Source organism: Macrotis lagotis, chromosome X (genome assembly GCF_037893015.1).
Source record: "Macrotis lagotis isolate mMagLag1 chromosome X, bilby.v1.9.chrom.fasta, whole genome shotgun sequence".
Lineage (NCBI taxonomy): Eukaryota > Metazoa > Chordata > Mammalia > Peramelemorphia > Peramelidae > Macrotis > Macrotis lagotis.
The window spans coordinates 463,637,956-463,665,848 of NC_133666.1; the positions used below are offsets into that span (position 1 = coordinate 463,637,956).

Sequence of the window (27,893 nt, forward strand, 5' to 3'; positions counted from 1 at the left end):
AAATACATTATAAATAAGTTTCACAGCCTCTCCATCAGTTATCCCTTCCTCTTCCTACATGACTAGTCTATGTTTATTTCTGGTCAAAAATCCTCTCTTCACTGTTACTCTCCTGTATTTTAAGTAATACTGTGCTGCAAGGTACTTAAGATTACCATGCTTTTTTGCTCTTTGAATAATACTCAACTTTGATTCTTCAAAGATTAAAATTCCATGTCTCGCATACAGAGTATAACCAAATTTTTCCAACTTCCACCCACTGATCTATGGAGAGGAGTAGAACAAGTCTAATGCCCTTAATAATATAACTCTTTAAATATGTTTCAGCCTCATCCTATCTTATGTCAACAGAACACAGAAAGAATATACAAATATCTCTTGCTGACCTCCATGGGACACTATCAGTTTGAATGAATTAGCTTTTCTTGACTAATGTATCATATTGTTAATGTGTATTTAGCTTGCAACCCACCATGACTCCCATATATTTGTATCATGCATTTTAAGATATTTTAATTAAAGTTCAAAATGTATATTTTATATATTGACTGGAAATTTTTTTAAACATTCTTTAACTGTCATCCTACAACAACCTGACACATTTTTAAGTGGGAAACTAATTTTTCAATAAAAATACAACAAATGAGGGAAGCTAGGTGGCACAGTGGATAGAGCACTGGCCCCGGAGTCAGGAGGACCTGAGTTCAAATCTCAGACACTAGCTGTGTGACTTTGGGCAAGTCACTTAATTTGACTGCCTTGCAAAAACAAACAAACAAATATATATATATATACACACACACACATATATACATACACAAAACAATTGATAGTCAATAGAAAAGTTTAATTCAATTTTTAGAAATTCATTTATAATCAACTTTCAGGAGCAGGTTGAATACGTAAAATGATGTTTATCTGTATATTAAACAACAAAAAGATTCCAATAGCTTAATAAAAAGCCCAAGAAAATTCCACTCAAAATTGGGTGAAATAGATGCTGCATGAGAAAAACACAAAATAAGCAACAACAAAAAGTTCAAAGAAGTCATAACAATTAATGTTAAAATTTTAAATAAAATAAAGTACTAAGTCATTCATTATCTTTTAATACATCACATTTTCACTGTAAGATTAAGATTCTTCCTAGAATTTTCCTGAATACAGGAACTAAAGCTAATTAAAACACCATCAGGTCCTACTACCCCCTACTCTGTCAAACTGGAATAATTCACATTAAGCAGGTTCTTAGGCCAGAGTTTCTTCATTTGTAAAATGGGGAATTTTACTAGAGCATCACTAAGATTCTCTTTACCTTAAAAGCCCAACATGCTGCAACCTTCAGTTGGCAGCATGACAGAAAGGAAGCAGAACTTCAATGGAAATTATATCACAAAGCTGGGTTTTAATCTTGGCCCTTCCACTTTACTAACTTTACAGATTTGAGCCTCATTTTCTTCATCTGAAAAATAAAAGGGTTGAATTGGATGACTTATAAAGAACATATCAAACTCTGTCTCCATTTAACCTAATAAATATATATGTAAATATGTTAAGTATGTATATATATATATATATATATATATCTTTTTCAATAAATGAGGCACATTTTATCTTTGGAATTCTACAGAAGAAAGAGCTTTCGGTACCTATTATTACTATTTCTAATATAGATAAATCTGTACTCTGTATATTAGGCTTTACATTCACAGAAGCAAGTTCTATCCCTCCCTGCACAATAGTAAATGTGATGATATCCCGGAAATGAAAGCAGGTTGGGTAAAGACACTTGAAAATTAATAATCTGAAAACATTACCTTTATACTAATAGTATAAAGGAGGGGCAGCTAGGTGGCATAGTGGATAGAACATTGGCCCTGGAGTCAGGAGGACCTCAGTTCAAATCTGACCTCAGACACCTAATAATTGCCTAGCTGTGTGACCCTGGGCAAATCACTTAACCCCATTGCCTTGCAAAAATAAAAAATAAAAAATAATAGTATATCATTAGATTATTCTCTATAAGATGCATTTGAAATATTTGAGTCAGTTACAATATACAAGTTTTATGAAACAATACATTAAAAGGTCATTATTTTTGACTATATATGTATATCAAGCCTAAATAAAAACTTATTTCTGACTGGCATCTATTACAATCATGTTGCTTTAATTTCTTTATTATATGAAAATGAACTGCACCTTGGTGAAAAATGGTTTCTGAACTGAAGTCATGTGAGTTCAATGATTTAATGAACATGCTGAGCATAAAAAAATTAAGGGTTTTGATTCATTCATCATACACACACACATATGTATACATATATATCATCCTGAGGAAGTTCAGAGATGTGATTATTAATCAAAATGATACCTCAAAGCATAATCTCTTCTTTTAGTTATAGCACTGCAATTACATTTCTAATCTACACAATGTGATTGAGATAAGAAGAAAAGGCAAAACTGTGTTGGAGTTGTCAAGAATTGCAGTGGCACAGCTGCTTTCAGGGGAGGAAAAAAACAATGATGCTATCAGCATCTAAGAAACTCTAGTGATGGCCTAAATGGAAAATATATTAGCATCTTTCTAAAGCTTGTGTGTCACTTCTAGTTTGCATAACCTACTCATTCTTAAATAAATGAGAGTGCAGGGACTAATCATACTCAGTAAAGCTTGTGTTGGTAAATGAGGTCAGTCTCATTTTACTTAATTTTTCAATAAATCAGGCACATTTTATCTTTGGAATTCTACAGTGCCTATTATTACCATTCCCAATATAGACAAATCTGCACTCTATATAATAGGCTTTACATTCACAGAAGCAAGTTCTATCCCTCCCTGCAAGATAGTAAATGTGATGATATCCTGGAAATGAAAGCAGGTTGGGGTAAAGAGACTGGAAAATTAATAATTTGAAAACATTACCTTTATTCTTTGGTCTTCTATATCCACAACAGTGGCAACACGAATTAAACTGGGATTACGCTTATCTACTGCTTCAAGTTTCATATTAATCAGGAATCCATGAGGCTTTCGCTGCAACAAACATGATAAAGACAAGTCACAACCAATAGAGCAATGCAAAGTCATAAAAACAGAAGAAAACTGAAGTCATTATGCTCTTTAAATTAATATTTGATCATTTTAAAAATAAAGGAAATTGGACAGATACTCTGCCCTGGCAAAGTAAATATTTCTCTGTGAAATTCATTCTAAGAAATGTGAACCATATTTAACATTGTTAATGACTTTAAAGGGACTTAAAAGGTCATCTAGTCTGACATTATTTTACAGATGAGGAAATTAAGGCATCAGAAAGTTAGGTTTTACTTGTATTAAGTCACATAACTAATAACCTGGGGAGTCTGGATTTGAATCCAGATAACTTGGTCCTGATATCTGGCATTCCTTTCAGTGTCCAGCTTTTTTTTTACTTTTATTATTTTTTTTTATGCTTTGCAAGGCAAATGGGGTTAAGTGGCTTGCCCAAGGCCACACAGCTAGGTAATTATTAAGTGTCTGAGGCCGAATTTGAACTCAGGTCCTCCTGACTCCAGGGCCGGTGCTCTATCCACTGCGCCACCTAGCTGACCCTCAGTGTCCAGTTTCTTAATGGCAGAAAATTAACCTATATTAACTGCTGAAATGAATCAGGAAGATGAAAGTCAATGCTTTTTTGCTCAAAGTTGTTCAGAGTGCCTTAAATATTATTTTGAGCTAAACAGACTGAACCATCAATAGGTGGCTATTTAAAATACTGAGGATATTCAGAGACATACGATGTTTAAGTTACAAATTTAAGGAATGAGAAGGTCCATCAGAATCTTTAATTTCTTGAAAGTTTATCTGACTATTTTTGTTTTGTGTGTTTTGCATTTTTTTTCTTATTAACACCTTGCAGTTTGAATAATCCATTGGCTGTATTCACTTCACGGTTTTGCAAAAAGCAACCAAAAAATAAGGTAAAAACAAATAGGGATTTAATTTAAAGGGATGAGAATTAAGATGATTTGTCAGATAAAATCACCTTCCCTGGACACTATATACATTTGGCTTTTCTTCTTCAATGAGAATATAATATTGGTTTAAAATTTTTAACCAACAAAAGGAATAGATGCATTCCAAGAGATAAAATGGGTAATTTCAATTCTATGAATTTAAAAAAAGCTTTTACTCGAAGAAAATACAACTAGAATAAGGGAAGTAATTAACTATGAAAAATAATCTTTCAATCAAATGTTTCTGATAATTATCTGATATCCAAATTTTATGGAAAAGAAACAGAAATATATAAGGCCAAAAGTCATTCACCAATAGATTAACAACCAAAGGATTATAGTTAGTTATGCAAAGAATTAAAAATTATTAACAATCATATGAAAGAATGATCAAAATCATTTATAATAAAAGATATACAAAAGTAAATATGAGGGGGCGGCTAGGGGGCATAGTGGATAAAGCACCAGCCCTGGAGTCAGGAGTACCTGGGTTCAAATCCAGTTTCAGACACTTAATAATTACCTAGCTGTGTGGCCTTGGGCAAGCCACTTAACCCCATTTGCCTTGCAAAAAAAAAACACCTAAAAAAAAAGTAAACATGAGGTTTTTTTCAGCAAAATAGCAAAAATTAAAAACATTGAGTTTAGTCAATGTTGGAGAAAGGATTTTAAAAAAAGAGAAGCATAAAAAATGTACTGTTGCTAGAGTCTTAAATTGATACAACCAATTTGAAAAGCAATTTTGAATAAGTAAAATAATTAACTAAAATATCATTATCATTGGCAAATCTATTCACAGACATATTCTTCAAGGAAATGAATGACAAAAAGCCTTAAATACTCCAAAATATTTATAGTACCACTTTTTCTAGTAGCAAAGGACTGAGGAGGCAGGAAAAAAAAGGAGGAAGAGAAGAAAGAAAAAGGGGAAAAAATAGAGGAAGGGAGGGAAGGAAGGAAAGAAGTAAGATAAGGAGGGAGAGAGGATAAGTAGATGCCTATCACTTGAAAACCACTAAACAGGGGCAACTAGGTGACACAGTGGGTAGAGCACTGGTCCTGAGTTTAAATCCAGCCTCAGACGCTTAATAATTACCTAGCTGTGTGGCCTTGGGCAAGTCACTTAACCCCATTGCCTTGCAAAAAAAAAAAAAAAAAAGAACCACTAAACAAAGTACTATCATGAATAAAATTAAATATTATCATGCTATGAGAAATGATTAGGAAGACAGATATATGTGAACTGATTCAGATTAAAATAAAGTCAGGAAAAAATAGCAATGGCAAAATAATGCTAAACTAAATAATTGTTATAAAGCAAAGAATAGGAACAACAGAACAATAGAAACAATGCTGTGAAATTATGCCAGATATTAGCCCTCAAAGAAGAGACAGGAGAAGGTACTTCCTCTCAGTTCTTTTCAGGAATGGGAGCCTATGGATGTGGAGTAAAACATATAAAATGTCTTCTTCAGTATGATGGTCAACACTATCAAAGCCTCCCCCACTTTTCCTTCCCACTGTGTTTATTGCTTATAATAAGGGGTTGATCGCTGAGAGGAGAAAAAGAAGGAAGGAATATATTAGAAAATACAAATTATTTTAAAATGAAAGATATGAAAAATATATTTTAAAAGAAAAGGTCAGTTAAGTGGTGTAACGGATAGAGCAACAGCCCTGAAGTCAAGAAGACCTGAGTTCAAATTTGGTTTCAGACACTTAACCTGGGAAAACATTTAACTCCACTGACTCCCAAAAAAGAAAAGAAAAGAACAAATGGTTCAAGGGTAACATCACTTGCTCAGTAATACAGAAGGTGACAAATAGAAGAAGAAACTTAATGGCTTAGAGGACAGAGAAGCTAAATGATTTGTGCAGTGTTTCCATCCACTACATCACATTACCTTTTCACAACTTTTAAAATATGGAACATTTGGAGAGTTGTGTGTTTTTTAAAATTCTAGAATGATGAAACTAGAAGATGAAAATGTATTTTACTGCATTATCCATTATTATAAGTATCAAAATGATATAGTGATAAAATGCTGGTTATTGCATTGGGAAGACCTCAGCTCAAATTCTACTAACTCTAGTTATGTGATTATGGCCAGATCACTTAAACTTTCTTGAATATAGTTATTCATTAATAGAGTGGAAGCAGTAGACTCTATTGCCTCTGAGGTACTTTTCAATTACAAATCTATTATTTAAATCATAACTATCCTATTTAATAGATCTGTTACTTTAGTCAAGTCATAATCTTTTTTTGTTTTGTTTTTTTTCTAGGCAATAGAGTTAAGTGACTTGCCCAAGGTCACAGAGCTAGGTAATTATTAAGTGTCTGAGGTCACATTTGAACTTAGGTCCTCTTGATTCTAGGTCCAGTGCACTATCCATTGTGCCCCAGCTGCTCCCAGTCATAAGTCTTTCTTGCCCTCAGTTCTGTCCTTGTTACATATAGGTTTCTTTAGTTCTAAATCCCTTTAAGTCCTCAATACATGACCTTATGACCTATGTGATCTCAAACAAGGAAATTAAAAATTCAAGCCTCAGTTTCTTAATCCTTGAAATGAGTGGTTGTACTATGTGATCTCTAAAGTCTTCTAAAATTCCATCCTACGAGCTAACATCAGTGTCTAACCCATACGAGCTAACATCAGTGTAGACACTGATGTAGACCCATACCTCTTTTTCAACTGGTACATAAATGAATCAATCATTTTGTTCTCAAAGACTTCCTGTCTATTACATTCTATTGACATTATTATTATCTTTTAGCCACCTAGTCTAGAAAATGTTTGCATTATCTTTGAACCTATCCCATATACAAATCTGTCCCTTCCTGTTTAGTTGATTATAACCCAACAAACAGCTTATTACAGATGACTGCTAATTAGATATCCTATGGCCAATCTCTCCACTTTCCCATTTTCTCTCCTATCAATTAATCATGTGGTTATCTGAGTAATCTTAATGCATTGCTAGGATGAAATCACTCCTCTATTCAAAACCTTTTAATGAATATTTATTCCCTTGAGCAAGAATATGGTCATTAGCTTGGTATTTTATATTTATATATATATATATATATATATATATATATATATATATATATATATCAATGCATTTTATTTATACTCCTTAACCCATAATGTGATTGCTATTCCTAATTCTAGCTTTCTCTCGTACATATATCCTTTTTGATGTATTTTATTTGACAGCTTCTAATCGCTATTCTTGTCCTGTTCTCAATTTTCTTTACTTTGTTGCACTGTCTGAAAGAGTCCCTATACCAAGTATCTGAGCTTTTTAAATCTTTCTCTTTTTTTCTAAAACTAACACATATATCTCTTCCCCAGTCATCCTTGATTGTACACAACTCTTTCTCCCTCTCTTCCAGAACACTGTGGAGTATTCTCAAAGAAAGGTCTATGAATCCCTGGAGGTCTTTGAGACCCTTTTGGAGAGACTGAGAGGTAATGCTAATACTATGCTAATGCTAATACTATGATATTAGCAAAATATTGTTTTTTTTTTCAGTCATTTAGTCATGGCTAACTCTTTGTAAAGCCATTTGAAGTTTTCTTGGCAAAGATATAGCAATGATTTACCATTCCCTTTCCTGTTCACTTTACAAATGAAAAAACTAAGGCTAACAGGGATAAGGGACTTGTCCAAAGTCACATAGCTAGTTAATTTTCTGAGGCCATACTTGAATTCAGGTCCTCTTGACTCCAGGTCAGTACTCCATTCATTGTGTTGCCTTACCACTCATTAAAATATTAATCTTTTCCAACTAAATATGCAAGTAAGGACTCTTCACAGACTTGAATCAAAACAGCCTATCACAGCAAAATAAATGCAGAAGCAGATTATGAGAGTTCATCTGTCTCCTAAATAACAGACATTAGATTTGTAAAAATGTTAAATAATACCACTCATCTTTCAATTTTTTTTGAAAAATATAATTGCTTTTATCTAAAAATGTATTTATGTTAACATATAATTGGCTTATTGTTTGTAAATGACAATAAATATTTTAAAATGTTAAATGTCTTAGTTTGTAATTCAGGAACTATCAATAGATAAATATATATAAACAAAAGATGCAAAAGTGTAAAGAGGCTCTAAGATCAAAAGGTCTGAAAATTGTTGACATGGTGGATATGGCGCTGGACTTCAATGCAGGAAGACCAGGGTTCAAATTCCACCTCAAACCAATACCAACTGAGCAACCTTTGGCAAGTCACTTAAATCTTTCTTGCCTCAGTTTCCTCATCTGTAAAATGAGGAAGTCAGATTCCTTGTATCACCCTATGATTTTCTTCCTAAATTTTCCATGGCATTCTATTTGGATCACTTTTTTCCCTTATTACAATTCTTTTAGATTATAATAATAATTATGCAAATTCTTTATTCAACAGTTAACTATTGAAGGATATTGCCAGAGCCATGCATGTAGTAAGCACTTAGATGTTCACTGAATTTAATCTTCATTATAATTCTTTCATAAATTAAATAGCATACTGCTAAAGTTATCTCTGTTCAAATTACTCTGGAATAATCTAAGTCACCATTATAAACATCAATTATTTTATAATACAAGTTATATTGTTTCCATATCTAGTCCTTACTAGATCACAGCAGAAGGAACTGTCTTCAAATATGGGCACCATATTTTATGATGGATATTGACAAAGTGAATAATGTAAAAAGGGAGAACAAACAGAATGCTGAAATTCATTTAACATGAGTACTAGTTAAACAACTTAGGAAGTTTAGGAGGAAGAAGCAATGATACAGGAGGTACATGATAACTGTCTTCAAATACCCGAAGGGATGGCATAGGGAAAAAGAATTATACCTGCCTTGCTTGACCCCAAGAGATAGAACTAAATGGATAGAAGTTACAAAAGAGCAAACACTTGAGGATGATATATGGAAAATATTCCTAAGAAATGAGTCATCTAAAAGTGGAATGGGATGTCTTAGGACCTCACTGGAGGTGTTCAAAGAAAGGCTAGATGACCCCGTGTTGGGTAAAGCTATGGGCCAGTTAATTATGGGTATCCAACCTTTTTTCATTTCCCCACAAAAACTTGTGAAGACTTTAGAATTTAATATTTATTTATTAATATAATGTAATCCATGTAATCCATATTACCAATGAGTATAATAATAAAATGTAATAATACCTCATGAATGAGATTTGAGGGTTGCATGTGGTCCATGAGTCACAGGTGTATACACCTACATGGTCTAATTCTAAGATTTTGTGGTTGAAATGAATCTAGCTTGATTCCAAATCAATTCACTAAATATCTCTTAATCACACACTATATAAGCATGGCACTTAGAATAGAAACATTTCTGGCCATGAAAGAATAGGGCAGGGTATCCAAAAGCCTTTGGGGAGGTGTTTTAAGTTAATAAAGTTTAAATACCATGTGTAATTGGGGGGGATTAGACATATGAATATATAACTGTGATACAAAAAATAATGTGGTAGGCAAATGGGAGAAGTCTAGACAAAATTTTATGGGAATTGTATGAGAGAGATCATGTCCAATTGACCGGAATCAGCAAAACCATAATGGTAACATTGATAATTGGTGAAGAGAAAGAAAAGATGTCAAGAAACAGTATTGGGAGTGAGGCAGTAATGTATTTTGGAAAAGGGAAAAGTCATAAGAGGCATGAGAGAGGCAGAATGAGAATAAGGGATAATTTAGTTTAGCTGTAATATAGCGCATATATATATATATATATATATATATATATATATGAATAGAATAATAAATAGGTGGATATTGTAAAGAATGCATGAGACACAGAAGATTAGAAATCTATAGCCTAACAATTTTGGAGTATATGAGATGGAGAATACCATTTGTATCCAGAGAAAGAATTGTGGAGCTTGAACAAAGATCAAATATTATTATCTTTAATTTAAAAAAAAGTTATCTTATTATATAATTTTGCTCTGTCTCATACTTCATTTTTCTTCATTAAGGATATGATTTCTTTCTTATCACATTCACCTTAGATCAATGTATACTATGGAAACAATGTAAAGACTAACAGACTGCCTTCTGTGGGGAGGTGGGGGAAGGAATCAAGATTGGGGGGAAATTATGAAATTCAAAATAAATAAATAAATAGCTTAAGTTTCTTTTAAAAAAGTCTATAGCCTAGAAGATACTTTTGGATAAAAGTATAAACAAATTATTTCCTAACATATAGTTGTTTTTCTTAAAAGATGAATGCAAGGGGGAAGAAATCTAGTTAAGGAATCCTTTATATAGGTTTTTCAGATGAGTAAATCTTCCTCTCCCATTCCCACACTTAACATTTAATGTTTGAATTTTGGCTATCATTTCAGCCACTCAGAACTTTAAATTCAGAACTTTCTCTCATCTCTTTGGATACTCTGAGACTATTATCACTAGATTCTACTCCATTCAGAATGTCCATTCTAGCTTAGGATCTTTTTGCTGGATCATTATCTATCATCTGATCACTAAACAAGTTGATCCCACAATACTCTCTCTTGGCCATATTTCCTTTTCTCTCAGTCTCCTCTCTTCTTTGGTGACTGCATCAGTTTCCAAGTATTTAATGATCAGCTTTATGCAGAAGACTCCTAAATGTATTCATCCCACAATAATTTATCTCCTGAATCATTTAGATTGTCAACTGCCTGCTGGATACTTTCACTTGGATGTAATTCATTTTCTTAATGGAAAACCCACATTCATTCAACAAACCTGCTAATTTCAACTGAGGGCATTGTCATCTTTGTAGTTATATGATTCAGAAATTTGGAGTCATTTTTGATCATTCCATCTATCTCATGATTCCCTATATTCAGTCAGTCATCAAGTCTTGTAAATACTATGTAAAAAATGTCCACTAGATATATGATCCCCCCCACACACACTTTTTTCTCTAATACAGTACAACTCTAGTTTAAACCATCATTTTTTTTCCTTAAGTTTTTGCAAGGCAATAAGGTTAAGTGACCTGCCCAAGGCCACACAGCTAGGTAATTATTAAGAGTCTGAGGCCAGATTTGGACTCAGGTCTTACTGACTCCAGGGTCAGTGGCTCTATTCATTGTGCCACCTAGCTGCCCCTTCATTATTTTTTTGGTTTAGTTTTTCAAGTGTGTCCAATTCTTAACGACCCCATTTGAGGTTTTCTTGGCAGAGATACTGGAGTAGTTTGACCTTTCTTTCTTCAGTTCATTTTGCAGATAAGGAAACTGAAGCCAAAAGGATCTCAGGATTAATAAATGACCAAGGCTAGATTTGAACTCAGAAAATTGTCTTTCTGACAATTTATTCACCATACCACTTAGCTGCCTCAAACTCTCATTACCTCTCACTTAAATTATTGCCAAGTCTCCCAGAATCTCCCTGGGTTTAGCCTCCTCTTGCTCTTCATCCACACAGTCCAATTCCTAAAACAACGATCTGATCATGTCATCCCTCTACTCTAAAGATTTTAGTGACTTTTTGTTCATCCTCTAAGATAAAATACAAAATTTAAAAAGCAGTGCCTTCTAGCTGCCATGAATCTTTCCAGACCTTCATATCCATTCCAGATACACTCTCTTGCTAATTATTCCTACTACACAACACTCTTGGTTGCACTCACTTCTTACCTTTACTTAGTTAAACTCTCTAGTGACCTATAAAGCTTGGCTAGGGTGCCATCTGTCTAAGAGGTTTTTATTGACCTCATATTGGTATTCTCTTCTTTCTGAAAGTTGTTGCTTAGTGATTTTCCAGTTGTGCCCAACAATTCATAACCCCATTTGGAGTTTTCTTGGCAAAGATACTAAGAGTAGTTTGTCATTTCCTTTTCCAGCTCATTTCACAGATGAGGGAAACTGCTGCAAATATAGGCATATGACTTGCCCAGGGTCCTCCAGATTTGAACTCAGGTTTCTAGATTCTAGGCCAGTGCTCTATCCACTCTGTAATTTATATGAATACAAGCTGTATGGTCCAGTACAACATAAACTACTCAAGGGTAAGGACTTTTTGACTCTACTTGCACATAGTTGAACTGAAGGCAGTGAATGTTTACTGAATTGAGTAATTTTGTCAGGCAAAATTCAATAGCTAATAATGACAATCAAGTTTAGTTTGTTTGGGATTGTTTTGTTTATTTTGTTTTTTTAAGGAAGGGAGAGGTGGGTTTTGATCAGCACCTGTGATTTATCAGTCTAGAGGATTCTTATAGTCTTAAAGTTTGTCAAAGACAGACAGACAGACACACACACACACACACACACACACACACACAGACTAACCATTTGAAAAGCTTTGACTGGTACTGCAGAAGATTGAGTAGCTTCCAAGTAGTCTGTCCAAGAAAAATTATCTGGATCAGGATGACCTATGAGAGAAAGAGAGACACAGAGAAGAACAATAACCATAAGACCATTGAGACATTTACCTTAATTATATGTACTATATAATATTTAAACAACAGTAGCTAAAAATGACATAACCAATTTTAACCAAAACAACATAATATATTATATAAATTAAATAAAACAATATAATATAATAACAACATAATATAAAATAATATACGGGACAGCTGACAAAACAATGGATAAAGTACTGGGTGTCAAAGTCAGAAACACTGAATTCAAATCTGGCCTGAGAAAGTAATTGCTTGACTTTGTGTAAGTCACTTAACCCTTTTCTGCCTTAGAAGTATAAAATGGAGATAATAACAGCACCCATTGTGAGAATCAAATGAGATGATATATTTTTTAAAAACACTTAGAACATTTCCCATTCATCCACCTTGTGACTAAAGTAAGTTTTAGGATATCAGGGGACTGTTTCTATGAGATTCAGTAACTCTTAGGCAATAATATTTTCTTCCCAAAACAATGAATAAGACTTTTGCTATTAGAGTTTAATATAATTTTAGCTTCATTGCTTTTAAAGGAATTCAAGCCAAATTTTAAGCAAATTGGGTCCTAAAGATTAATAAGTTTCCTGTGAGATTTGTGGCATTGTTCACTAACACTGAAGTACAATTACGAAAATATAAAATTCTTTATTTTTGTGATTTAAGTACTTTTAAAATTGATCTATTTTTTTCTTATGTGATTTTATCTCAAATCTAAAAGAACAGAAATATTCAATAAGGGAAACTATATACTATTCTACTTTCAAATTCCATAATTATTTTCAGAAAAGCAATTACTAATAAGTTGTTTCTCATAAAGCAAATATATTTTTTAACAATAATGTTATTGAAACTATAAAATAAAATGATATAAAATCTATAGGCTTAAAATTATGACAGAAAAACTCAGTGATTTTTTTAGGAAAATAACTATTCTTCATCCAAATTCTTCATCCAAAGATTCTAAGAAGAAAATCACTAATGGGCATATTACCTAATTTTTCTTATGAGTTACACTTATGTCAGCAAAAACAAAAAAAGGAATGATTCAGGCAGTCCTAGCAATGACTTAGAAAACAAGAGTCTGAATGATAATATGGTATAAAAAATTAGAGCAATTTAAATTAAATTTAGGGGAAAAGTCCTCTTACAAAAAGTTTTCGAGATTATTTTTTGCCATTTCAAAAATAGTTTCATAATTTTCTGTTCATTCATCCAGATCAGTTGAGATTTGATTTTATTTGAGTCTATTCAATTCAACAAGTATATTTTAAGCATCTAAAGCATCTACCTATAAGGAAGATAAAAAAAAAAATGCTTATTGAGTTTAATTCTTTTACATTGTCAAGAGTCATATTCTACCAGAAGATAAAATAAATTTTAAAAAATGATTGGGTCTGAAAAATAAGTATTTTTAATATAACTATTACCTCATAAACTATTACCTGATCTTTGGAACTGCAATAGATTTTATCATTAGATTAAGAAATCAAGGATCTGGATTTAAATTTCAGCTCTGCCCTCAATTTGTATGACTCTGGACAAGTCTGACCCTCAACTTTCTCATTTGAAAAATTAAGAGGTTAAACTAGAAGACTTTCTAAAATTATGATCCTTAAACAATAGGGGATTTTGTTCAAATGTCAGGAGCCAGGTCTCAGACTTATTCCAATGAATCAACCAAATAGTTCAAACTGCCTTCATGCATATGGTTCATCAGATGATCATAGTTATCAACTCTTCAATTCAGTTACACTGATGAAGACAGTTCAAATCCCTGTCAGAGAAATACTTTGCCTTATATAGGAAGACTGAATAGGACATTGGCTCAAAATACCTTTTTCCCTGTGCAGCCCTGAATGTGATATGACAAATGGAGGTGACATTTTCATCATTTTATCAAATGGTATATAAAAAAAAGCATGAGTAAATTAAGACTTAAGTATTACAATTCCTAGGTCTTATCCTCAGGCAAAAGGAATACCAGATAAATGTTAGAAAGCAAATTTCTATGAAATGAATTCCTCAAGGCTTTTTTAAGACCAGAATCACATAAGCATTTTCTATAAGTTACACTAATTGCTAAGAGAGAAAAAAAAAAGAAATTTAAGCCATAAGAAATAGTAAAAACTGGAAAAACACGGAGATTATTTGTTACTAGTCATCTCAAGCTATTGAGTATTTATTAAGCTCTAACTAACTAACTAACTAACTAACTAACTATATATATATATATATATATATATATACACACACACACACACACACACACACACACAGGCACACACATATATATTTATGTATGTATGTATGTACATGCATATGTATATGCAAGGTGGCAAAGTGTATAGACTACTGGGTCTAAATTCAGGAAGACTCTTAAGTTAAAATCTGGTCTCAGACACTTATTAGCTGTATGACCTTAGGCAGTTCACTTACTTATGTTTACCTCAGTTACGTAAAATGAGCTGGGGAAGAAAATGGCAAATTACTAGAGTATCACTACCCCCCCCCAAAAAAAAATCCATGTGGGGTTATGGAGAGTTGGACAGATCACTCATATCTGGACACAAAAATCCAACACTATAATGTCATTTTCATTCTCTTTGAATACAAAAAACAACTGACAATCAGCTTTGTAAGGCAGATGTGTAAGGTACTGGGGACATAAAATACAGTGAATAAAACAGTCCCTACCTATAAGTCATTTGACCTCTAGGAGCTTCAGTTTCCTTACCTGTAAAATCGGAGGATCAAATAATATGACTTCTAAGGTCTCATCAAGATTTAAGAACATATCAGTGTTCTCACTTTCATTTCCTACATAATGTTGATCTCTACATGACTCTCTTTTAAGCTGTTCTCAGCCTCAAGAATGACACCAGATACTTTACTAGTGATGAGATACTGAAAGGGAAGTGAGAAATGGAACCTCAGACACCAAGACTTATAAGAGAGGTAAAATTTCTCTGTCTTCTCTTTGTTTTTACCAAGTTGAAATTTAAAATTTATTGCCTTTACATTGTTCTCTTTCTTTGTTAATCTTTATATATTCTTTCACTTGGCTGTGAGAAAGAAGTCTTTTATTTCTTCAATATTGCAAGGTATACCAATGACCAGAGTCAATGAACAATGCATTGTAAGTGCCAAGTGGCAATGGAAGAAAGAAAACTGATTTTGTCAGGTTTTTCTTTTTTTTTAAACCTAACATTCTGAATAGTATTTCAGCCTATTTGAAACCAAACTATGGTACAGTAGTTAGAGAAAGACACCAATCCTCCTCCCCAATGGCATAAAACTGAGTGGAACTCAGTAATTTATTCACTTTCACAAACTTAATTAATCCATTTTATTACTCACATCCCTCTACGGCTCTAAAGTCTCTGGAATATCAGGATCCCCTGATTTACATCATCCTGCTCAAGGCTCATGACAACAATGGTGGTAACTTTGTTTCTATCTACTTAATGTATTATTGAAACTATTTCTAGATTTTTCCCCAGTGCCAAGAGATGAGTGTGATAGACTTCAACTCAAGTATCAAATGTTATCCCTAGAGAAAGAAGAACAATGTGAAATGAGCAGAAAGGATAGTCATCCATTCAGAAACTGGAAGTAATATCTGGCTAACTCCAAGTAAAATTATGTATATTTTGAGATCTGACAAAAATCATCAGCTCATTGTAAGTAGATTATATTAAAGTTGGCTTTAGCCATTTTTTTTTACAGAGATAAAGGACAAGAGGCTCAATATAAGTCTGATTTATCAAAATCAGTTTGAGTAAATAATTTTGTGTTCTGGAAGATCCTCCTCTACAGATGTAACTGTTTTAAACATCTTCAATTTTTTTAGTGAAAAGTCATTTTTCATAAACTCCTTAGAATTAAAAAGTGAACTTCTGGATGATTTCTCAGAATTTTTAGAATACAAAATTTGTATTTAAATAAAAAGTTATAGTTTTCTTCCGGTGAACTGTTATTTAAATATCATGCTGAGATTAAACAGATAGCTATCATACACAGCTCATTTTTTGCTATGTGCCAGATGCAAAAATGGCAAAAGTATTAACAGATCATTTCGTCAAGCGATTTTTGATAATGCTATAATGAATAATGTGTCAACTCTTTGATCATCTTTGTAGTCTTCTAAAGGTCCTTTGAAAGAGTTTTCTTTTATTAGCTAACCAATCATTAAGAGACTTCTAAATTAGCTAGAATTCAGTCTGAGCTTTTACAACAATGTTCATCGAGTCAGAGATTTAAAATTAAAAGGGATATTAGAAGTCATCTAGTAGAAATCATTTCTTTTACAAATGAGGAAACTGAGATTAAGAGAGAGTAGAAAAGTTGTTTGTGGTCACACAAGTAGCAAATATTATGGGTAGGATTTGAATTCAGATCGTGTGATGCCAATACTATTGGATTATATGGCATCTCTTCTTCTAGGTTGCCATAAATTACTATGTACTTGATACTGCTTTCAAAATTGGATAAAATTTGGAAAGAATGATGTGTGTGTGAAAAAAAATTATAAAATTAATTGTTATAAATTGTAACTGTCTAGGGATCAAATCATGGTGACTATTAAACTAAACAAATAATAATTAATATTGATATTATTTTATATAAACAAAACAATAATACCAAGAAACTACTATATAATTTAAGATTTTCCTCACAACAACCTTACTATAGGTGATATTATAACTCCCGTTTTTGTTGTTCAATCATTTCAGACACGTCTGATTCTTTGTGACCCCATCTGGGATTTTCTTATCAAAGATAATGAAGTGATTTTCCATTTCCTTCCACAGCTCATTTTAGAAAAGAGGAAAATTAACTGACTTGCCCAGAGTCACACAGCTAATAAATGTCTGAATCTAGATTTGAACTCAGGAAGATGAGTTTCCCTAATTCCTCATACTTGCTCTATTAACTATACTATTTGGTTGTCCATCCTCATTTTAAAGGTATGGAAACTCAGGGTCAGAAAGGTCAGCCAAGACATGTGCTCACTCATTAGAAAGTGTCAAAGGTAAGATTCAAACCTTAGGTTTTCTGATGCCAAAATCACCTTCATTATGCCATCCAGTCGATCTCACAAAATTTCACATTTAGTATAGTCAGTGGTTGAAGCCCTGTCTGTTTTAAATGATTTCCTATTTTATTCTTAAAATCTCATAATTAGATGGGGGTAGGGTATGAAAGAGAAGGGTAAAGGACATGGGATGAGTTCTACCATTTGTCATTGAAGAGAGTAGTTGATATGGTTTCATTTTGTTCTATATGTGTTGCTGCTAGAATTCACTATGTATATCCCAGAACACACCCTGGAGATTGCCATTCACACTGTAACTACAGGACAAATTAAAAAAAAAAGATCTACTCACCTTGGGGAGCTATCAAAGTTCTTGCATTTTTCTGACACCATCCAACTGGTTGTATAAAAGGACTATAAATATCACACCTGCCAAAAATATATACTATTAATCTAAATAGATAAATCTTTTAATTAAAGCTAGAGAAAGAGTTCAAGATTGATAATGGATATCAAGAACATTTATCTTGAGGTGAAAGACAATCAAAAACAGCTTTATATATTTCACTTTATATTAATAATCATTTTAAAAAATTGAATAACAACTGTGCCTTAGTATGCTATATTATATTTGAAGTCTCACAAATCCTTATAGAACAAAAACCACTTATAACGCCCTCACTGCCTCAAGCCTATACTTTGCATGATTCTCTCATTTCATTTTACATTCACTGTGCAATCAAAATGTGCTCAGGGTTAGTCATTTTCAGAAGTAGCTGTTACTTATACATTCTAGGAAGAAGTGCAAGAAAATTATTTTAATGACAACTTCTTACTTATTTTGGGTTGTAGCTCAGAAATGCCATCCCTCCTTTATAATTCCATGTTAGTGCAATGACAGGTAGCAGAACTAGTTCTTGAAATTTGGGGGGGGAATTAAATTAAATTCTAGAGTACTCCTTCACTCTTTACTAATTAAACAAAATGTAGCAAGATGACCTGAACTAAACACTTTAATTCGAATATGATACCATCAAAAAGTCTATCATATAATAGTGGGGGGGGGGGGGGGTCATAAGCTCTATAACTCAACTACATCTCAAGAAGAAGAGTGAAAAAAGGCAACCAATTTCTCCAAGCTTCTATGACCACATTGAAGGTGGATCACATTTGATTATCTTTACCAGTAAAATGGAGTACTAAGGTGTCTGACTGAAAATCTTACACGTAACCACAGGGTTTTATGCAATGGAAAAGAGGGAAGTCACAACATTTTAGATAAATAAGGACACAGGTCCTCACCAATAATCATAGCTGTCATCCCAGTTGTCAAAATGCACAAGAACACGATCTCCAACAATATCTGCAATGGTGGCCACACACACCAAGGAAGGGTTCTTCCTGTCCACTGCTTCAAGCTTCATTCCTACCCGGAATTCTTCCCCTGGGGTTCCGATCTAGCAAAGCAGGGAAAATCATGAAAGAAAATAAGGCTGTAAAGACTATGTGAACAGGCTAGCTTTTATTTTATGATTTCCTTCTATTCATCATAGTTAGCATGTTTACAGCACTTTGAGTTTTGAAAAGCACTTGAAAAATATCTAAGTTAATTTCTACAAAAATCCTGGGATGCAGGTACTATATTATTCCCATTTAACAGATGAGGAAACCGAGGGTGGAAGAGAATATGTGATTTTGTCCAGGGTAAATAAGTCTGAGGCTAAATTGAAAATCTTCCTGGCTCTGGGTTCAGCATTATATCCACCAGTTTTTTTTTTAACTTTTACTTAATTCTCTTTCCTTGCAGGTCTTACTCACAGTTGATTTTTTTAAAAATTATGATTATGAAATGCAGTAGTAGTTTTAAAAAAGAATATGATGGACAGCTAGGTAGCACAGTGGATAGAGCACCTGCCGTGTAGTCAAGAGGACCTGAGTTCAAATTTAACCTCAGATACTTAATAATTACCTAGCTATATCACCCTGGGCAAATCACTTAACCCCACTGCCTTACAAAACCCCCCCCAAAAAAACCAAAAACCAAAAAAAAACCCAAAATAATGTTTTAACTATAACAAAAGTTGCAAAATATGTGAAGCATATACTTTAGTCACCTCAAATCAAAAGTTAAACACTTTGTCCTCATATTCTTGAAAGTTATACATACTCACACAAGATTTAAACTGCATACTCAAAAATTAGTGGGAAAGCACCTAGCATTTGCTCATGATCAGAATTCATTTTCAGGTTACAGAAGGGCACACATTTCCTGCATATAAGCTCTATGCCCAGATTTGAAATTGAAATATAATTTTCCAAAATGGCTTTAATGCCATTTCTGAATCCTGAGGTCCATGGAAGACACTAGGCACTGGAGGCAAAAAGAAACTATCTGCACTGAAGATCCTTAGATGCTCTCACACACTAGTCACCAAATCTTCACAAAATCTCTATGAGGCATATAAAGTAGATATTTCTATCTTCATGCAAAACAAAGGGAAACCAAGATGTGTACAACCAAATCATCCAATTAGCTGGAAGTAGAACCAGGAGAATAGGGCAGCTGGGGTAGCACAGTGGATAGAGCACATGACTTGGTGTCAAGTGAACAGGAATTTGAATTCAGTCTTAAACAACTGACACTTACTGGCTGTGTGATCCTGGACAAGTCACTTAAACCTTTATTGACTCACATCCAGGGCCCTCTTCAGTTGTCCTGATTCATATCTGGTCATAGGATCCAGATGACTCTGGAGGAGAAAGTGAGGCTGGTGACTTAGCATAGCCATGCCCCAAAATCTTGAGCTTGTCACCTCCCTGATGTCATGGTCTTCTTCGAGAATGAAGGACAAAAACATCACAGAACCAGGGAAAAAAAACTTATTTTCCTAATTTTTAACATGTCCTTTTATACTAGGCCACTGAGCCTCTAAAGCACGGAAGTGCTTCTCAGATTAGAAAGTTGGCATTGCAACTTGGCATTTCCCTTCTCATCATCTATGGATTTTAAAGGCAGCAAGAAAGCAAAGATGGCACAAGGAAAATTCCATCTACCTCTCATGGAATCTATTCCTCAAATATACTAAATTTGGTCAATTCTTCCTATTCAATTCAGAAGCAAATTTTCCTCCATTTTAAGTTCTTGTGTAAAACATATGTCATAATGGACTAATGGGCTACCCATTCACCTTCATTTCAAAATATGGGTAATATGCATTCTCTGTAAGATCTTGCTGTGTTCACCTATTTTTCAATTGTTTCCAACCCTTAATGACCCGATTTGGGTTTTTTTTCCTCAGGAAGATCAATCTTCCTGACTTCAGATCTTATATTCTATCCACTGCATCACTTGGCTGCCCTTTATGTAGGATCCTAGGGCCTTATATAAGTAAAACTAAGAGACATAGCTAAAAACTATTTTCACTTTTTTTTTTTGCATTTTCTTTCTCAAGGTTTTCCCCTTCTGTTTGATTCTTTTTTCAGAACAAGACTAATATGAAAATGTTTAGAATGATTTTCTTCCCTCTTAGGGTAGAGGGAGGGAAGAAAGGGAGGGGAAAAATTTGGAACACAAAATTTTACAAAAATGAATGTTGATGATCAATATGGATCTACATTTAGTATGGTTATAAAGAATCTATATCAGACTGCTTTCTGTCGGGGGGTGGGGAGGGAATGGAGGGAGGGAGAAAAATGTAAAACTCAAAAGCTTGCAAAAAAGTGATTGGTAAAAACTTACATTGCATGTAGCTGGAAAAACAAAATATTTTTTAAAAATGAATTTTGAACACTTTTTATATGGATTAGAAATAAAATATTATTAAGATTTTTAAAAGAGAGTAACATACCTACAGGTACTCTCCATTGATAGTAAACTTCTTCCATTTATTATTTGTTCAGAATATTCACATGACACTACCAAACTTTGGACATATGTCCCAACTTTCCACCTTTTTTAGTGACCCTTGGAGGATTACTGAACAAAAGTGTTATGGTGACTACTTTTGTCTCAGAATTTTGTTTGGTTTTGATATAGGCATAGGAGACATAAGGTTGGAGGAGAGAGTTCTTAAGGTTGTGCTTTGAAATCTTAGAAAATCAATTTACTTTTTAACCAACTCACAATAACACAATAGAATTGTCTGATCTGATGCCATCTAACCCTCTCAGTCAAGTTTACATAAGATGCAACTGTCTATGGAAAACCATTTGCCAAATTCAAGCCTTTCCCTTCTTCTGTTTTTTTCAAGTAAATCCTCAATATGCTCGTGAGCTACTGAATGGCTAGTAGATATGGATAATTCTCATAAAGGCTTTAGAGGGAAAAGAAAGTTATTATATCACAGGGAGCTATAATTATTAAAATCTTTAACATTACCAATTTGAATAATAATTCATGATCTTTTCCATATTTTTAAAACACCATACCCTACCTCACCCCCAGTGTTGAGATATCTTTAAAATTACTTTTCATTTACACCCTAATAATGTCATCTCAAACAAAGCCTATCCATATTCAACACAAACTTAGTTTACAAGTCATCCTTGGTTTTATCTTTTTAATTTCCATTTCTTGCTATAAGATATTCTACATTAATTTCAATGTGATGCTTCCACTTTAATTGATAATAACAGACTTCTATTTCATTAAAGGTGCAATTTTGTCCTATAGGATTATGCTTAACCTAGTAATTTGAGAATAGTTGAACAAAACATTGTACCTGAATGTGATGGAATATTACTGTCCTGAAATAATGAAATGGATGATTTAAGGGAAAACTTTGGAAGACTTGTTAGGAAATAATGAAAAAGTGAAATAAGAAATAGAGAATAAGAGAACAGCTTATACTACAACAACACTAGAGAATAAGAGAATAGTTTATCCTACAACAACACTATAAAAACAAAGAAACAACTTCAGGACTTAAAATTTAAGCTGATCAAAGCAATCTTCAATCATGACTTCAAAGGATCAATGATGAAACATACTACTCAGGATACAAAAAGAAATACTCATTTTTGGACATATCAGTTGTGGGAATTTATTTTGCCTGAATATTCATATTTGTTATAAGGCAATGTTTTGTTTTTAAAGATAGAATAGAAAGTGAACAGAGAGAATGTATAATTTTTGTATTTTTAAAAAAAATTTATTTACTTAAGGCAAAGGGATTAACTGACTTGCCCAAGGTCAAACAGCTAAACAATTATTAAGTATCTGAGGCCAGATATGAACACAGGTACTCCTGACTCCAGGGCTGGTGCTCTATCTACTGCACCACCTAGCTGCCCCAAGAATACATAATTTTTAAAAAGAGAAGAGAAATACTAAAAACTTTGTTCCATCTTCAACCTATTGTGGGCCTTGCCTCTCAGTGCTGAATTTTTTTTTTTATTTTGTTTTGGCTTTTCTTGTGATGTCTAATGCTTGCTTTCCTAAAGAATATATAGGTATAAAGAAGGAAGCAAAAAAGTTTACTTTATTTAGGAGCATTCTCTAGCTCCTTATAAAATACTCAACTTCTTCAAACTTTGCAACAGATTTTGATATAAAACTACAATAATCATCATGGAGTCATTTCTTTTATATTGTGAGTTGGTTGGTTCTTGCCCTTCCTTCTTGAAGAAGATCAAAATGCCATCACTATGTTAGTGTCAAGTTACAGTGTGTCTGACAGTGGTTACTAAGACCAATAAGGGCTCAGAATACTGAGCATGAATAGTCCATGTGAATATTTGGGGTGACTTCTCTAAAGCTATGTATCTTGTGTCTCTTTTGATCTACTTCAATTCTGCTTTGCTCATAGAGCACAGAACCTTCTTTGATATGGGTATGCCATGTTGGGTGGTCCTTTGTTAGTGAATCACAAGCAGTTCCAAAATTCTTAAGGGAGATCTTGAGTATGTCCTTTCATTGTTTTTTTGTTTTACTACCATGTAAGAGTTTGCCTTGTGCAAACTGCCCATATAATAGTCTTTTAGGGAAACATATACTTGGCAATCAAACAACACAGATAACTCATCAGAATTTGCATGCTTGGTAGTACTGTGTGAGAAAGGACCTCAGCATCTGGTATCTTGATATATAATGCCAGGTGATCTTCAGAATCTTCCTCAGATAATTCAAATGTAAGTTATTCACTTTCCTGATATGGTCTGGTAGACTGTCCAGGTTTCACAAGCATACAGAAATGGGGTCAGCAGAATGGCTCTTGTAGAGTTTCAATTTGATAGTCAGTAATAGTAGACAACCCAAAGAAAGCTTCTAAACTAACTCCTTTTTCCTCTCCAAGGAAAATCTGTGATCTATTTTTCCATGTCACTACAAGTTATTTATGTCTTCTGATTTCATTTATTATAGTAATATTAACATGAGTTTCATGTTCTTGCAGAAATTGTCTCTTTGTCACTGAAAACAGATCTTTCATTCAGAGATGTAGAAGTCACACTAATGTTTGGAGGAAGTCTATCAATTGAATGATTCTAATAGTGCTCAGAATCCTTCTTCATTACTCTACCACCCAGATTACCCAGGAGAAATGAGCACTTTGAGTTTTTCAGTTTCATGGGTTCATTTCATTACCTAGCATTATCACCTAAAATCTGGAGCTTCTAGTGATAATAATCCTTGGGAAAAAATAATAGACAGAATAGCATCTGGAGCTTATTGCTTTTACAATATTAAGCACAGCTTTTCTAGATGCATGAAGAATCTGCCCTGCTTTGAAAAACACTCATAAATAGTTCAAGTTGCAGTATGAGTTACTGGGGATGAACATGGTTTGAAATGAGACCTTTAATTTTTTATTATTCTCAAATATAATCCCTTTTACCTATGGCTCATTTACTTCCCACATTTAAATATTTCTTTTAAGAATAACTGATACCAGAGAAATAATTAGTTTTTAAGTTGGATGAGAAAAATGAAAAGTAGAAAAAAGGGATTTTAAATAATCAACAATAGAGATGGTATAATCTAGGGGAAAAAAAACACTGATCTTGGAGGACAGGTTAGAGCTAGGATAGAATCTTGCCTCAAGACACTTGCTGATTGCACATGCACATGTGTGCATGTGTGCATGCGTGTATGTGTGTATGTGTGTGTACACACATATATATAAATATATACTATGTAAACATTGTGTGTACACTAGCGTGTGACCACAAAAAAAGTTTCTGAGTATGTGAGGCTTAACTTTATTTGTAAAATGGGCATAAGTATATCTGTAAGGCACACTAAAGCATAAAAAGTGCTTTGTATGCATTATAGACTACACTAAATTAGTTGTTGTGACAACCAAAATGCTGCTAACTATATTTTGGAAAAATAGGATTTGAAAAAAAATTTGATTTATAATAGTAGATACTTACAATACTTCTGCTTAGGAACAATTTCTTGGGGGCATTTTGTAATTTAGAGGTCTTCAAGTTGTCCATACAAGTGACTTTGTCCTTTCTGTAACCTAATGGAAATGAAAATTCCAATAAATGCACACCATATATATGGTTAATAAATTAATGATTGTTAGTTTTATTCCAATTTTTAAAATCTTCTTGTCTTTATTTCTCTGACATTAAAGAACACTAAGGATTTATCTGTTAGGATCTCAAGTGTCTATTCAACGACCTAATTCATGAAATGTAGAACTGATCACTCAAATTTTCCATGTACAAAAATAATTTCCTACTATAAATTAATCAGTCCTGGATCCCTAGATGTCTAGTCATTAAATATTTCTTAAGGAGGGAGAAGAAGATAATGACCATCAAGGAGGCATTTTGCTCAGAGATCCTGTCAAGGATTTGAACTTAGAAGATACCCGTCTCTCAGAAAATCAATGCTACCTCCATATCACCATCATCCCTACAACCACCCCATCATCATACCAAGATCAGCATTAATTGTATTGGTTTGACTGGACAATTAATTTCCAGTTCCCTATCAAATGGCCTGAAGAACTCCAGCCTCAGGTCCTACAAGTCATTCCTAAGAGTCAAAAAACAAAACAAAACATAAGAATCTACATGCACGAACTCAATTTTAAATTAATTCCAAGGGAAATGACGATCATACAGGGGCTTCAAGAAATCACAGACTCTATTGAGCTGCTTAGTAAAGAAAACCTGGCTGATAATTTACTGACCAAAAATGTTGGCTCTAATGAGGTTACACCCATCCATAATTTGCCTTAATTACTGGTAAAGAAGACAGTTTAATATAAAAGAAATTGTACTGGACTCAAGGGATTCCTGGCTCTGACAATAACTAGTTAGGTGACTATATTTAATAAAGTTAACTTCTCTGAGTATGCTTCCTCATCAATAAAATAAGAGCAACAATATTGCATTAAGATTTCCCAGGGCATCATTATGGACAAAGTTTTTTGTAAATCAGAAAGTCCTATTTAAATGTTTGCTCCTATTTTCATAAGAATGAAGCTGAGTCCAAGAGGGGCTCAATTATATTTAGTTGTCTATTCATGATGTCTCTTCCATTATACCTCTCTCACATTAAAAAGATGCATAACACAATCGCCTAAAATATTCAATTTAAAAGAATACAGCTGATGACAATTTTTTTCTATTTTTTTGATGGTTCATTAGACACATTTTTTCAAGTGTGATTAATCTTTATCAAATGATTTTTCCACTGATGAAAATTTAATTTCAGATCACAAGATGGTGAACTAAGAGCTGGAAGGGACTGGAAAGAACATACAATCAATCATTTCACATCACTTCACAAATGTATTGAGAAAGATCCTGAGTTGTAAGGAGATCACTTGCCTACTAAAATGAAGAACTGAAATAAAAATTCAAGTCTTCTAACTCTAAACTCACCGCTTTTCTAAAGTGCCACACTACCATGAGTTTGTAAGCTCACCGAAGGCAAAAACTGTCTTGCCTCTTTTAGCATCCCTAGTGTCTGATATATAGTAAGTTCTTAATACATATTGATTGACTGCCTCTTTCTTTAGTCTGTTAATAGTCACAGGCTACTTTGTTTCTAACTTTGTTTCTAACAAGCTTGTATATAATAGCAGAGAATGGGTTATTATTCCTGTTTTACAAAAAGAGGAAACTTATCAGAGAAATTAGTTTTTGGAGTGAGAAGAGTTAGTAAATGTCAGAGCTAGGATCTGACTAATTCTTGACACTTAAGTCCAGGGCTCCTTCTACAACACCAGAATTCATTAGGCAAGAATCTTGGTATTTCTGTTACACAAATCAATGATAAAATCTAATGCAGTCCTTTCTTTACCCAAAGTGCTTGCTTGTTTGTCTAAGAACACATAATGACAACATTTCGAGTGAAAATGTGTTGACATATTCTGTGTGTGTGTGTGTGTGCGTGTGTGTGTGTGTGTGTGTGTGTGTGTGTGTGTAGTATCTATATATGTGCTTCTATATAATTTACAAAGGTAATGACTGCTGGACACTAGGTCTCCTTATATGAACTTCTCAACTTGGAAACTGCTATGTTGGACTCTCATGTTCTTGCTTAGTGAAATAAATGTTTAAAGGAAAATTGAAATAGCAGTTGACCACCTTTCGAGTGGGTAAACATTTCCCCAGCTTACCCTTAGGAATGTGCAATTCATGTTTGGTCCTTTCACACCATCCCATTGGGTGAATATCAGGGGAACCTGCATTGGTCCAAAAATCATAGCAACTTAAATAGCCGTCAAAGTGAAGTCTCAGGCGATAACCACATACCTATAAAATGAGATGTGAGGAAATAGCTGTAATTTGTTTCCTTTATTTAAGACGGATGTAAAATTCACCAAGTACTATATATTTTTACCTTAAATCCACATATAAAAGAATTAGTGTTCTGTAATTAAGGGTTATTACCTTCTTTAAGACTAATCTGAAATATTTTTTATCTCTAATATTTTTACTAAGATTTACCAGAGGAAGTTTCTTGAGGGCTAGAAATGTTTGTAGTCACAATGACTAATAGAGTTTTTTTCCCACAAAATAGGGGCTTAATAAACATTTATGGAATTTAAAGTGGTGTACAAAGAAAGCATGTACAAAATTTTTGGTTTTGTTTTTGACAAAACCAACTCAAACATTCAGAGTAGATAATATAAGTAACATCTCTGTCTGGAAAGTTCATAACTGGGACTCTTCTATCAAAAGTCTTTTTTTCTTCCCTTCCTAAACTGTGACTGAAAAACAAGCTTAAATATACCAACTCACATCCTGTCAGCAACACTGCCTCTAGAACTTCTTTGGTATAGCTAATATAGAAAATCCAGGCTTACATAAGTTATGGTATTTAAAACTCTCATATATAGATCCAACAATTTCAAATGCAATGTTTAAAAGTGATGCATACCCTCAGAAACACATTATTTCTGCTTTATCCAAAGACTGTATATTTGTTAATGTGACAAATAAGCCAGTTAGTGAA

The 27,893-nt window shown here is 33.4% G+C and overlaps 1 protein-coding gene across 8 annotated transcripts in view; it reads right to left on the reverse strand.

Moving 5' to 3' along the window:
- The window catches only part of L3MBTL4 (L3MBTL histone methyl-lysine binding protein 4), a 546,540-nt gene that overhangs the window by 288,649 nt on the left and 229,998 nt on the right, over positions 1-27,893 (reverse strand). For all 8 annotated transcript variants that reach the window (XM_074202633.1, XM_074202631.1, XM_074202627.1 and 5 more), the window contains 6 exons: positions 27,055-27,190; positions 24,845-24,936; positions 18,776-18,930; positions 17,826-17,902; positions 12,320-12,405; positions 2,927-3,037 (listed from right to left, as the gene is read on the reverse strand). In XM_074202633.1, coding sequence (XP_074058734.1) covers positions 2,927-3,037; positions 12,320-12,405; positions 17,826-17,902; positions 18,776-18,930; positions 24,845-24,936; positions 27,055-27,190 — 657 coding nt within the window. The remainder of the gene's footprint in view (positions 1-2,926; positions 3,038-12,319; positions 12,406-17,825; positions 17,903-18,775; positions 18,931-24,844; positions 24,937-27,054; positions 27,191-27,893) is intronic.